Source organism: Eptatretus burgeri, chromosome 2, assembly GCF_056783735.1.
Source record: "Eptatretus burgeri isolate ZD-2024b chromosome 2, Ebu_testis_v1, whole genome shotgun sequence".
NCBI lineage: Eukaryota > Metazoa > Chordata > Myxini > Myxiniformes > Myxinidae > Eptatretus > Eptatretus burgeri.
Genome location: NC_140962.1, coordinates 83,078,493 through 83,093,310, shown reverse-complemented (window position 1 = coordinate 83,093,310; position 14,818 = coordinate 83,078,493). Strand labels below are relative to the sequence as shown.

The following is a 14,818-nucleotide window of genomic DNA, read 5'->3' as shown; positions in this document are numbered from 1 at the left end:
GGGAGCGTTATACGGAGCCTATAGTGTCAGATTATGAGTAACAAAACTGTTGCTAAATCGTGTTGAAACTGAAGGTGAAATGCACATAAGCACTAAATTGTTGAACTCTCCTTAAGTTGTGCAACTTGCTTGGATTTCCCAGATCATTAAGAAGCTGATTGAGCGCAAGCAGGCCCAAATGAGCAAAGTGTATCCCGGGCTCACATGCTTCAAGGAAGGCGTACGACAGATTCCCATTGAAAGCATTCCTGGAATCCGTAAGTTGTTCTCTGTTGGTGGTGAAATGTAGTTGAAGCGCATCTTCATTGCGCGTGCAGCACATGGCTGCTTGTTTGCTTCATTGCTTGGAGTGTGGTTGTGCCCTCTTGGTTAAAGGAGTAATTTGGGATTTTTTTTTCAGGGTGCCGGTGATAACTCACCTCGTCTTTAGGAAAGACACCTTGGGATCTTAACGTCCAGCAAGTAATGTTGACAGATTGGGCATCCAGTTTAATGTCCGTACGAAGTAAGGTGCACACCGTTATGCTTCTTCGCCTTTCGTGCGAAGCATAAGCATGACTGTTTATATTTGGCCCGAGATTCGAAAGCCAGGCTTGGCAGCTCAGAGGCAAATGCACATAACTCCAACTCATCCTGCTAGCCTTTAATCAGATAGCCTTAATGTTTGTGTACACAACATGCATGTTCACAAAAAAGTCGTTGCAGTTTGGAAGATCCATATTCTGAAGGAACCACCAACGAGTATAACGAGCCAACAGCCAAGTATTCTTTGCCCATGACATGATTTGATCATTTTAATTGCAAATTTAAATAGGCCTACATCAAAAGAGCCCCGAATCTCCAGCTGTAAACCTTTATTCTTATGACTTTCTGCTGTTGTACAATAATACAAGTTGTATAGTTGGAAAGCAAATAATCCATTTACTTGGAACAACAATTTGTTCCTTAACTCACATTTACTTGCCTGTTTTAAAAGACTTGACATTTCCAGGATTGAGGAAGTACGTGGAAGCATGACCTCGAGCTTTAATGCAGTGTATCCAATGGTAACATTTACGAGTATTATTCTATGACAACAAGAAACCTTGACAAGGGTACGAGAGGAGCACACAAAAGGAAATTTAGTAATACTTCTCGAAGTAATAAAAAAGATATATAAATGTACATGGAAAGAGCACACAAACAACAACAGCCATAGCAACTATCAGGGATGCCTCTTCGCTGTGGTTGTACCCCCAAACCCAAGTCGGGGGCCAAATCTTACCCATTCTTCTCTGCTGCCCGGATTCATCAGGGCAGCGCGGTCATGGTCAGAGTGCTCATCGGTCCCCATGGGCCGGCTCTTTTCCTCTTGTCTCCTTTCTCTCTGTCTCTGTCTCTGTCTCTGTCTCTGTCTCTCTCTCTCTCTCTCTGTCTCTGTCTCTGTCTCTGTCTCTGTCTCTGTCTCTGTCTCTCTCTCTCTCTCTCTCTCTCTCTCTCTCTCTCTCTCTCTCTCTCTCTCTCTGTCTCTGTCTCTGTCTCTGTCTCTGTCTCTGTCTCTGTCTCTGTCTCTGTCTCTGTCTCTGTCTCTGTCTCTGTCTCTGTCTCTGTCTCTGTCTCTCTCTCTCTCTCTCTCTCTCTCTCTCTCTCTCTCTCTCTCTCTCTCTCTCTCTCTCTCTCTCTCTCTCTCTCTCTCTCTCTCTCTCTCTCTCTCTCTCTCTGTCTCTCTCTGTCTCTCTCTGTCTCTCTGTCTCTGTCTCTGTCTCTCTTTCTCTCTCACACAGATTCATCCCAACTCATCTTCAATTATCATACCACTCTTCCCGCCAATGGTACACTGAATCATGTGGGAAGGCAGTTGATCTGAAACAACCTGCCTTCTCTTCCTCAAGGGCAAATCCAACCAAATGCAGCCTCAGTGTTTTTCAAAAAGTCCACACCAAGTGTGTGTCAACTCTCAGGAGAGCCAGAAAGCACCATCTGCCCAACCTCAAGAATGAACTTTCAAACTTGTTTCCCTCCTCTAAACTCTGGTGGTGCCTTGTTAATTGTCTCTGGAGTATGCTCCCCTTCCATCCCTTCCCTCCCTTCAAATGGCACCACAGCCAACTCGGCTCGTGAGAGGGCCGAATGGCTCAATTCGGTGTTTGCTTCCAAATATTGTGTCCCCAACCCCTCCCTCTCGGTTCCCATCCTTCACTGTCAGGTACCCATCCTTCATCCTTTCATCCTCTTCAATCTCATTCTTCCCTTCAGATCTTCAAGACAGCTGTTCACCGCCATCTCAGGTCGTCCCCAATCCAAATCCATGATGTTTTTGTACCCTTGTTAGCCCTACCCAAATCCGTCCTCATTTTCCAATTGTTTTTTTTTCCTCCTTGGAGTTTCCTTCTCCATGCAGACATGTTTTGCATCCTGTTTTATTGTCTGTTACTTACTGATCCGTTCAGTGTGCTAGCTCTTCCATGAACCTCGACTATGTATCGAAAAATACAGCAACAACAATTACATGTTATAAAAGATCCTTTTTTTCATGTTTTATTTCATTTTGCATCCTCATTGACACTCACAGATAGACATGCAATATATTTGTCAAGCGCAATATGCTGTCTTTTCGTTAACCCTCTTGAGCCCACGAAATGTTCTGGGTGAACAAAAAAACAAACAAAATTGCATGGGTCACCGATGACCCCTGGGGCTCTAGAGGGTTAAACCAGTCAGCGAAGCGACGGGAGGCATGTTTATTTGGCATATTTGGACGGGAGGCATATTATCAGCGACCCACCACCAACTAGTATAGCCACTCAGCAGCCCAATATTCTTTGCACATGACATGACTTGGTCATTTTTTCATCGAAACTTTAATACGATTAACAAATTAGTGAAAAAAATAAATATGCAGTGCATCATCAAAACGATTGGATAATTCAAGGAGCAATAACCGAGTGGCCATTTACAAATTTCTGCAGAAAATTGTTGTAAAATTTCAATACAGTCATATATTTATTAAATATGCAAAATGTTTATTTGACCTCAAGGTTCATGTTTCAGGCAGGGCACCAACCCAAAGGGGAGAGCAGTATTCCATCAAGCTGTGGATGAAGGCCTTGTATGTATATAAAAGTTAAAATGTGCCAAGGAAAGACTGCACGATGGAGTATGCCTCGTCGAGAGTTGGCTTTGGAAGCCAACATAGATACACTACATGGCCAAAAGTATGCGGACACCCCTTCTAATTTGTTAATTCGGCTATTTCAGCCGCACCCATTGTTGACAGGTGCATAAAATTAAGCACGCAGCCAGGCAATCTCCATAGACAAACATTGGCAGTAGAATGGGCCACACTGAAGAGCTCAGTGACTTTCAACGTGGCGCCTTTCGACCAGTTACAGGATTTGAATACTTCTGTGACTCCATGGGACTCCATCAGAGGATGCCACCTTTCCATCAAGTCAGTTCGTTTCTCCCCTGCTAGAGCTGCCCCGGTCAACTGTAAGTGCTGTTATTGTGAAGTGGAAACGTCTTGGAGCAGCAACAGCTCAGCTGTGAAGTGGTAGGCCACACAAGCTCACAGAACATGAGCGCCGAGTGCTGAAGCGCGTAGCGCGGAAAAATCGTCTGTCGTTGGTTGCAACACTCACGAACGAGTTCCAAATTTACTCTGGAAGCAACGTCAGCACAAGCACTGTTCGTCGAGAGCAACTTCCTTTCTGTTCTTTGTGAAGATTTTGCAGATATTCAGTGCTTTTATTTTATATTATTTTTGCATATTGGTCATACAATCGTCATTCCCAGGCACAGTAAAGTGAGATTACTAGATTTTATTAGGTCTGCATTGATGCTTTTTGAAGCTTGTCTCAAATTTAGAACAGATGCAGGCCCATATAGTACACGTTTGCTAAGTCAGGCCAAAAAATGGTCAGTACTCGGTCGGGAGGAATTTTATTCTCAACGTATTCATTTTTAATGGAGTTAAATCTCAAGTCTTTTGTGTGTGTTTTATTTGATATATATATATATATATATATATATATATATATATATATATATATATATATATATATATATATATATATATATATATATATATATATATATATATATATATATATATATACCAGCCCAAGCTACCTGGCATTGTCAGGCGATGCCAGGTCCTCCATCCCTCCCCCTGCATCCTCCAACCCTCTCCTTCCCCTCCCTCTTCCCACTCCACACTCCCTCTCTCTGGACTCCCACCCACCCCTTCCCTCCCTCTCTCTGGACTCTCACCCAGTCCTCCCCCTGCCTCTTTCCACCCCACCCATTCCCCTCCATCATCCCCCCTCCCCCTGCCTCCTCCCACCCCTCCCTTCAGACTCCTACCCACCCTTTCCCTCCCTCTTCCTACTCGCTCCCCTGCATCATCCCACTCACTCCCCCTCTGTAAGATATTGCAATAAACTAAGGGCGTTAGTGTTTTCTTGTTTACCCTTGGAATCTCACCAGTTGTAATTTGTTTTATTGTTCTATTTGAAGCTTTAATGATATACATACAGATCCGGAAGGTAGGAGGATGGGGGAAGCATCAAGCATGCCACAGCCAGGAATGGCGATGCCTTCTCTGATTGTTGCTCAGACCGAATGATTTGGTCTTTTGCTTGCAATAAACCTTGTTAATGGACTTCAAGCAGTGAGGCTGACTTCTGGGGACAGTACATAATTGACGACAATCTCCAGTTATCTCAAGGCATTAAGAAACCTCTGAAACAAAAAATGTCGGGACGGGCCCCGGGAAGGTTATAGGCTTAGTGGCGAGATCCCTCGGGCAGGGGGGGGGGTGTTTCCTCCTCACCAACCCCTTTAGGCTATGACTGCCGTGGCGCAATAGGGAACAAGTACTGAGGTCACGTCAGACCTATGTGCAGAAAATTTAAATTCATTCAAAAAGAACCCGGGCAACGCCGTGTGCATTTATCTCGTGTGTGTGTGTGTGTGTGTGTGTGTGTGTGTGTGTGTGTGTGTGTGTGTGTGTGTGTGTGTGTGTGTGTGTGTGTGTGTGTGTGTGTGTGTAAATGTATATAAACTGTGTATATTCTCTATCTCTATCTCTATCTCTATCTCTATCTCTATCTCTATCTCTATCTCTATCTCTATCTCTATCTCTATCTCTATCTATATCTATATCTATATCTATATCTATATCTATATCTATATCTATATCTATATCTATATCTATATCTATCTATCTATCTATCTATCTATCTATCTATCTATCTATCCCTATCTCTCTCTCTATCCCTATCTCTCTCTCTATCCCTATCTCTCTCTCTCTATCCCTATCTCTCTCTCTATCCCTATCTCTCTCTCTATCCCTATCTCTCTCTCTATCCCTATCTCTCTCTCTCTATCCCTATCTCTCTCTCTATCCCTATCTCTCTCTCTATCCCTATCTCTCTCTCTATCCCTATCTCTCTCTCTCTATCCCTATCTCTCTCTCTATCCCTATCTCTCTCTCTATCCCTATCTCTCTCTCTCTATCCCTATCTCTCTCTCTATCCCTATCTCTCTCTCTATCCCTATCTCTCTCTCTCTCTCTCTCTCTCTCTCTCTCTCTCTCTCTCTCTCTCTCTCTCTCTCTCTCTCTCTCTCTCTCTCTCTCTCTCTCTCTCTCTCTCTCTCTCTCTCTCTCTCTCTCTGTGTCTGTCTGTCTGTATGTATATTATTATATAGATATATATATATGTAGATTTTTTTTTTTGCCTTATTTGAACAACAACCATCTTGTCCACATTATAGCATTAGTGTTGAATTGTCTTCTATTTCCATGTAATCAAGCTTGAAACTGGATGAATAACTTTTTGAATCGACCACCTTTTATTTTAAAGAAGATTGACGAGCCATTATTGGCTGCTAGCCATGATTGTATCAGCTTCTTTTGTTTTTGTAGTTGGCCTGGACATGTCTGTGGCACTGTAAGGCTCTTTAAGGGTTTGCGACTGATTTTGGATGAAAAATACATCCTGGGTTCGAGAGTTTATGTCTTCAAAAGTTGTGTGCAAAAGTATTTTTTCACTGCCTTCTTAAATGTAATCGATAATATTTGTGGAGCCGACCTTGCTGCTGTTTGATTCTCTTTCAGGTGAGACGGGTTGGAAACCCAGCATAAAGGATAAAGGGTAAGATGTTCCACTTGCTTTTATGATGAACAGAATTTGCTTCTTACAGTCCTGATATATACCTAGTTTTGGCTTTTCCAACCTTTCCCCCAACAAACAACAGCACTACATTGTTTTAGGCAATCGGTGAAGTGTTTTTGACAACCTTAGCACGGAGCAAAAATGTTCCATTGTGGATTTCATGAGTTTATAAAATGTTAACCTGCTTCGTACTTTCCGGAGGTGCAGTTCAAGCCAAAGTGCATTTGGTTGTTGAACAGTCGTTGTGCCGTGAACATTTAGTGCCAGATTTACGAGGGAGCACTGCATCGAGCTTTGGTTTGACACTGCTTGCAAAACAGAGCGAGTTTCATTTGGAAGTTGCAAATTCCTCCAAAAGCAAAAATTAGATTGTTTGTTTTATTTTATGTGCATTTCATTACATTTGACAATTAGCTGCATGTAGAATAAAGTATTTCTCGTCAAAGTTTTATTTTGTACTCGTGTGTGAAAACAGGGCCGGCAGGATTGCCTCAAGGTCGCCTCAAAGTTCTCTCGCCCAAGTTCGAATCCCGATCCGGCTATAAACTATCATCCCGGTGTTTCACAGGCAGGGTGATTCGTCAATGTGTGTGCCGTCCCTCGGATGGATGATAAACGGGCTTCCCATCTGCCGGCATTAGTTGGCGGACGTTAAAGATCCTATGTGTCCTTCGTGAAGAGTAGCCGAGCCATCGCTGGCACCCTGGACCAATTCCAAATTCCTGCCCTGACTTCCTTAGCCGGAGTGCTGACCTAGTAACTGCCTCAGCAACACCAAAGCTCTGCATAGAGTATGGTACATGATAATGATGTGGAACAACAACCGTTTTTATTTTTTAAATCGACAACTTTCGGATAGAAATGTTTTGCTGAGAACCGAGTAGCTGCTAACTTCCCGAATGGAATGGGCTGCCTTGGGTGGATTCAAACGTGGCATTACAAGCTTCAAATTTAGCTTACAAAGTCTGTTTTAAGGGTGGTAAAATTGTGTTATTTTGTCCAACAGGAAGGATCCCAAAGATGCGGAGCAGTTTACGAGCACTCTCAAAAGTATCCTCCAGCAAGTAAAGGTACCGGTAGAAAGGCGCATGATATTCGGAACATGATTACAGCATTTTGGGGAATCATTTCGTCTAATCCACCGGAGTCTCGTTAAGATGATTACTCAAGAATTCATTCAAAAATCTTCTCTGAAACCGACAACCGGATCCAGACCAAATTAGTCGTGCGGCATCATGAACATGCCCTAACCTTAAGTTGTGCTCCCCAGGAAATAACAGTCAATCCCCCATGTGGCTATTTTTGTATATAGTGGAGGAGCACGAACAAATGAACAGCATTCATGCATTTGGCATGTTTTTTTGTGCTGTTTAACTGAACAGCATTAACTTGAATAGCATTTGTCTGTTCATTAATTTTCACTGAACAGGACAAAACCAAATGAACAAAAATGCATTCAAATGCTGTTGGTAGTGGATTTGATTTGATTTTATGACTCATTGCTGAATTTTGTATACATTGAGAATCGATGACATGGAAATGCCACACAAGGTTTCCCCTAACTGTGCAGAACGTCATCCTCCCGTCCCCCATTTGTGTACCCTTCATAGGTATTCACCTGCCTTTTGTCCGACCAGTATATTTGGATAAACTCGTGGTTTGTGTGTACTGACTATGATGTGCTTCGTTGTTCAGTTGACCGTGCACTTTGTTTGTATGAATGTAGGTTTTCAGTAGTCCATTCGGGATTCCCTTAAGGGCATGTAACATGGGCACTGGGCAGGCCTCAACTAAGCGGTATTAGTCTGGATGTACCATTCGTATTGTGTGTGTGTGGCATTCAGGTCTTACCATTTCCTCATTCTCACTTGATTTTTGTTCTGGGTTTTCTTCTGACATACGATAAACCTCTTTTTTTTAATATCAGAAATGCCTGGTCAGATTTTAACCAGGAATTTATTACTCTGTCACCGAAGGTGGACGGAGGTTATGTTTTCACACCTGTTGTCTGTCTGTCTGTCTGTCTGTCTGTCTGTCTGTCTGTGAGCAGGATATCTCAAAGAGTTATGGACGGATTCAGATAGAACTTGGTGGACATGTTGGGTGTGTGATGAGGAAAAATTGATTCGATTTTGTTGAAGATCTGGATCCGGCCAATCGGTGGGAAACTAAACGTAAATTGTTCAGCCTGGCGGAGGGATTCATTCTGCCGAGTGCCATTCTCGTTCTTTTTTGTCGTTGTTGGAGTCTCTGCTGCAAATGTACATATGGTTGTTCAATAGTGGAAGCAGTTAGAAAGTAGCCCAGTCAATTTGTTAAATCCTGGAATCCCGTTAAATCATCAAGATTTCTGTTGTAATAATTGACAGCGAAAGTTGTTGACTATCCCAAAGTTGTGATTCCCAATCCTCAAAACCATTGTCCATCATGACCATGTCAAGTCACTCCCTTGTGCGTTATACCGCATGACAGAGTAGCATGACGTCACCAGTAAAGGCGAGGCAACATTCTGCCATTTTTATATGTTTTTAAAGAGCAGAAACAGAATGATTGAATAAACTGATGGTCTATCCAATATATCAATTTGATTTAACAAGATTCTCCTGTATTTGCTTTTGATTTTCCTTTCTGTAGAGTCATTGCAGTGCATGGCCATTCATGGAACCAGTGAAGAAGTCTGAGGCTCCTGATTACTATGATGTGATTCGCTTCCCGATGGGTACGACGTGATTCACTTCCCAACGCTTCCAATGATTCGCTTCCCAAAAATCTCTTTTGTGAAAGATATTGAGAACTTGTTGACGATGACAGCATTTGGGGGGTTTTTCATTGAATTGCCCCCAATGCCACCATCCTGAACCCTGGGGTTCTATGAAATTTTAACATCACCTACACCAGTTTTTGCCTCGTTCCGACCAGCAATTTAGGAATACATAAAGACAAACAAAAACAGATACTTCTTGAATCATACTGTGATTCGATCCACTAAACTTTTCATGAACAAAGCAACCAAAACATAACACACAATCATCGATGAAATAAGCACAAAAGAGCAAACTGATGCTGGGTGATATCCAAGCTATCATGGTATAAAATGTTAACTTCTCCTTCTTCACACAGACTTGAAAACGATGACGGACCGTCTCAAGAACCGCTACTATGTCACCAAGAAGCTGTTCGTGGCCGACATGCAGCGCATCTTCAACAACTGCCGTGAATACAACCCATCGGACACGGAGTACTTTCGCTGTGCCAATATCCTCGAGCGATTCTTCAATAAACTGAAAGAAGTGAACCTCACGGACAAGTGATGTGCTAGTTCTGGCTTCGGACAGCGGAGCGAACTCGTGAATGGTTCATGGTAATTCGTGACCAGGTTTTCACTTGTGCACAGGGTTCTGTTGGGGGCACGGACGTGATGTGTTGGGCGACTGCTGATTGCGGCACAGGTATTTTTTCCTCTCTCTCTTGGACCATCAATGTCTCGGTCTCTCGCTCACAAGTCTGCTTGTATTGCTTTTGCATAAAAGTGTGACGTTACATTCAGATCCTGAGGGAAAGGTTCTGTGACTGTTTATTTTAGATGAAAGCTAAAAGGACAGTGAAGTACTTACTTTTTTTATCACTTCAGTGAAGTTTGTAGTTGTGATTATCCCATTTCTGACCATCAATGTGAGATCGAGGCAAGGTTGCTGTACTCTTTATGACCATCAATAATTGAAAATGTTATTTGTTGGAAAAGGCTTATGCCTTGTAATGCTGAGGAAATTTGATACAGTGATAGAGACTGTCTTTATATATGCACAGGTCTGTGGCGTGGCGTGGCGTGGCGTGGAGTGGAGTGGAGTGGAGTGCAATGTGATGGAGTGGAGTGGAGTATGGTGTGATAGAGTGGAGTGGAGTACGGTGCGATAGAGTGGAGTGGAGTACGGTGCGATAGAGTGGAGTACGGTGCGATAGAGTGGAGTGCGGTGGGATGGAGTGGAGTGCGGTGCGGTGGGATGGAGTGGAGTGCGGTGGGATGGAGTGGAGTGAGGTGGGATGGGGTGGACTGTGGAGGGATGGAATGGAGTGCGGTGGGATGGGATGGAGTGGAGTGCAGTGGGATGGGGTGGAGTGAGGTGGGATGGGGTGGAGTGTGGAGGGATGGAATGGAGTGCGGTGGGATGGGATGGAGTGGAGTGTGGTGTGGTGGGATGGGGTGGAGTGCGGTGGGATGGAGTGGAGTGAGTCGAGAGAATATAGAGAAGGGGGATGAGAGGTGGGTAGGGGAGTGTAGAGGAGCAGGGAGAGAATATAGGATTAGGGAGTGGATAGAGAAAGGACATGTATGAAGCATATCAGAAGGGGTGGGGGTGGGGGGGTATATAAAAATTCTGCTCCATTTAAATATGTACTCAATATTGGTCCCTTATGAGACATATGTTTAAATTTTTTTTTTTTAATTTTTTGGGGGGATGTTGAATGTCATCAAATTTGCACCACAAATCACTTATTGGACAGGTAAACCACTTTGAGCTGGAAGCCTTTGAGTTTTCTGAAAATCAATGAATTGGATAATTTTTGAATAATTCTGTTACAAGTTTTTGTTGCAAGGTTATTAATCACAAGTTTCGATACAGCCGGTGTACCACATCGCAGGAAGTTCAGATTTGACAGCATCCTCTCAATCATGTGGCCTAAATCACCACGGCAGCATCCATTAACTTTGATTAATGATGATATCTTGGACATTTTTGTCGATTGAATGCTAACATTGGGGCCTTCATTTGGATGTGAGAAACTGAGTGCTGCAACTGCTTTTGGTATTCCCAATTGTTGAATACGTGGTGCTTGGTTGACATTTCCAATGTGTGTGTCAAACCGATTTTGATGGGGACTCGAAGGTTAACAATTGTCATTATACCTTCATCTCAGCTTGATAAATGGTCTGTGATGCCAACCTCTGTTCCGTATTTTGATCTGTTATGCTTTAAATGAGGAAAGCAATCATTTCAGCTCTTTTGCCATTATTTCAGATGCCTTCCTTCTTTCTGCCTTCCTTCTTTCTGCCTTCCTTCTTTCTGTCATGCACTGATTAAAAAAAAAAAAAATTTCCAGTTGTCACCACAAGGTTGCAGTTATCCCGATTATGTTTGTGCCATCATTCCCTTTCCTTTGTTACCCCCACCACAAAAGGTTTATGGAGGTTGTGTTTTCGCCAGTCTGTCTGTCTGTGAGCAGGATATCTCAAGAACTTGTGGACGGATTTGGACGAAACTTGGTGGACAGGTCGAGTATGTGATAAAGAATTGATTCGATTTTGGTGAAGATCCGAATCCAGATACAAAAATTTTAACCTCGAGAGACTGGGCCAAAAATGATATGTAGCACGATACGTCAAAAAAGTTGTGGGCGAGTTATGACAAAACTTAAAGGATGAGTTGGTTAGGTAACAAGAAAAATCTGATTCGATTTTGGTTCAGGTCCGGATGCAGATCCGGCCTATCGATGGGATACGAAACATAAACTGTTCAGCCTGGCGGAGGTTCGTGCTCTACTGAGTGCCGTTCTAGTTTGAACAAATTGTTGGTGTCATCGTCAACACAAGACGTGAAGCTACGAGTGAGTCATTCAGTTATAAGATTGAACAGCAGGAGAGTGAGCAAGGAGATCGATATATATATATATATATATATATATATATATATATATATATATATATATATATATATATATATATATATATATATATATATATATATATATATATATATATATATATATTGTGATACGAGAAACAATGAATATTGGTTCACGAGCACCAGCCAGAGTGACCACAATATTAGGCTAGTGGCCAAATGAGGTTTTGGGTGGCATACCCCTACCCAAGGTAGAACAAGTCACAACCTATTTTTTCTTGAAGAGGGATGTTTGGGGAGTTAGAAAATCATGGTTGTGAATCTGAGATCATTGCACAACATTTTGAAAATCACGTTTACATATGTACCACTGCAGACTGCAAAAATGGATTTAATCGCCACAGATTTTGGCTCATATTGGCTCATATATTTGTTAATACTGGTGCGACAAACAAAAATTTGGTACCAAAATGTGAGAAATGATGATATATATATATATATATATATATATATATATATATATATATATATATATATATATATATATATATATATATATATATATATATATATATAAACCATTTGTGATGTAACAAAGGCTTTTGTGTGACCTACAGGCAAAAATAGTGGAATTTTACTCAACAAATCAGCTTCGGGTTTACCAATAAATATCAACTAAACAATTAATTTCTTCATAAGTATTTGAGTTGTATTACTTCATATTACATCAAAATAACCCTCTATCATTCTCCTTTTTAGAAATATAACTCATAAAGATAAATCAGTTGAATTAATAGTTATTACCAAAACCATATGTCACCCCCGCTAAAAGTAACCGACATTGATTAATTTATAATACATGTATGTGCATTAACCAAACAAGAATGATTTTAAATCCAGTTGCAGAAAATCAATTTTGAGCTTGATTGCTTTTTTCTAAAACTACTGATATATACTTATCTTTAATTATTTCATTTCAGATGCTTGTGCTGACAATTGATCTGCAATTATGGATCTGGAACCACCTGTTTTGAAGCGTCGTAAAATTGACACTGACCACTGCATCATATGCTTTAAACCCCTCAACCCTAAAAAGCAAGAAGTTGTAAAGAACCCAACATTTAATGGTTTGAGTGCAATCTTCAAAGCAAGTCAAATCAGAAAAGATGACGTTTACGAAAGTATCTGGCCTTTGCAACAAGACATATTGAGTCTTGATTTGAAAGTATCATTCCACAAATCATGTCGGGTCAAGTATACCAGCAAGTCAAATATCTCCACATCCAACCCCAGTGAGAGTGACCAGCAACCATGCACGTCTGCGGCAACAGAACACACAAGAATCAGCAGAAATGAAACAGCTGGGTTTCACATCAGGACTAAGTGCTTCATTTGTGGAAAATCCAACACTTCCAGAAACAAGCTTACACCGGTATCTCCAGGAACTGGACAGTCCACCAGAGAAAAAGTTCTGGCAGCAGCTGACAAAAGACAAGATAATAAAATACACATGCGCATGCTTGCCTTTCTAGATTTGTTCGCCTATGATGCCAAGTACCACAGGTTATGCTATTCACACTATATTTGAGAAAGGAACGTCACTGCTGCAATTCGTAAATCAGGAGAGGAAACAATGGGCACATTACACGATGAAGCTTTTGATGAACTGAAATGTTATCTGGAACAAACTGTGTTCTACAAAACTAAGACGGTGACAACCCTCGTTCATCTGAAAGATTAATACGTTGGATATTTGGTTTCACTGGGTACCACGAATGCAGAACAGTTTCAAACTTGGAAGTTGAAGGAGCGATTAACTAAATATTATGGTGACCAAAGAGTCTGTGTAACATTTGATGGCCACACTGACATCATATGCTCTTCTTCTGTGACCTTATGTGATACCCTGAGAAAAGCCACGATTCTGCAGAACATGACTGATGAACCAGAATATGAAGACATCCCGTCTGATGTACCTTCAGCCACAGATAGTGAAATGCATACTTTGCATGCTGCAGCTGGTATCCTGAGGAAGCACATGGCTGATATCGAGCATGTTGGAAATATGTATGCACCTGTCAAGGAAACAGATATTCAACACTGTGCAGAATTTGTTCCTAATACACTCTACGACTTTATTCAGTGGTGCACCAGTGAGAAATCACACACGAATGTAAACAGCTGTAGTGATGAAGGTGTAATGAAGAACAACCAGAGGACGATCGCCATTTGTCACAATATAATATCACAGAGCCGTCGAGTGTACTCCACAACAACGCTTGGTTTAGCCTTGCAGGTGCATCATGAATTGGGAAGCAAGCATCTCATTGACATGCTTCATGAATTAGGACACTGTGTGTCCTATGATGAGGTGAGACGTTTCCTCATGTCTGTGGCTGTTGATCAAACTGCCTCGGAGGATATTTACATCCCCAAAGTTCTTCAAAACCTACGCTGCACCGACGATGACTGTAGGCAGAGCAGAACATGTCATTGTATCTCTGCAGGACTGACCTGCACTGAATTCTGCTCGTGTAGTGCAGACGATTGTCCAAATGTTGATGATTCTGTTGTCTTTGACGACAGCACTGATGAAGAGCGTGACTGAACTTTTAAATGTATTACATGTATTACTTCATGTAATAGATGTACATAAGTTACAGTGCATGTTATGAATTCATTATCGTCATATGTGAAATAGCTTATATCAACATGATGTCTATAAAAGTCACTTTCACAATTGTGTCAGAATCTTAAGTCAATTCTTCATGTTGCATATCTGCTTCGGGATTTCTATCGGTCAGCATTAGTGGGGCGACGTACGATTTCAGTTATAACTATATAATTTCAGTGACAATTATATCATTAGATATATTTTTCAAAGGGTAAATAAACTTGGATTATGTTGATGTAACAAGTATGACTGCAAGTCCAATATTTTTGAAGTAATTAATGTTTTTGTTGATATTTATTGGTAAACCCGAAGCTGATTTGTTGAGTAAAATTCCACTATTTTTGCCTGTAGGTCACACAAAAGCC

At 41.6% G+C, this 14,818-nt stretch overlaps 1 protein-coding gene and 1 pseudogene across 3 annotated transcripts in view; both read left to right on the top strand.

Moving 5' to 3' along the window:
• The window catches only part of LOC147032447 (histone acetyltransferase KAT2B-like), a 61,282-nt gene extending 50,029 nt beyond the window's left edge, over positions 1 to 11,253 (top strand). For all 3 annotated transcript variants that reach the window (XM_085870082.1, XM_085870083.1, XM_085870084.1), the window contains 5 exons: positions 143 to 257; positions 6,101 to 6,137; positions 7,165 to 7,228; positions 8,793 to 8,877; positions 9,279 to 11,253. In XM_085870082.1, the coding sequence (XP_085726208.1) occupies positions 143 to 257; positions 6,101 to 6,137; positions 7,165 to 7,228; positions 8,793 to 8,877; positions 9,279 to 9,469 (492 nt within the window). In that variant the 3' untranslated portion in view covers positions 9,470 to 11,253. The remainder of the gene's footprint in view (positions 1 to 142; positions 258 to 6,100; positions 6,138 to 7,164; positions 7,229 to 8,792; positions 8,878 to 9,278) is intronic.
• A 2,187-nt stretch (positions 11,254 to 13,440) lies between these two features.
• On the top strand, positions 13,441 to 14,818 carry LOC147032446 (uncharacterized; annotated as a pseudogene).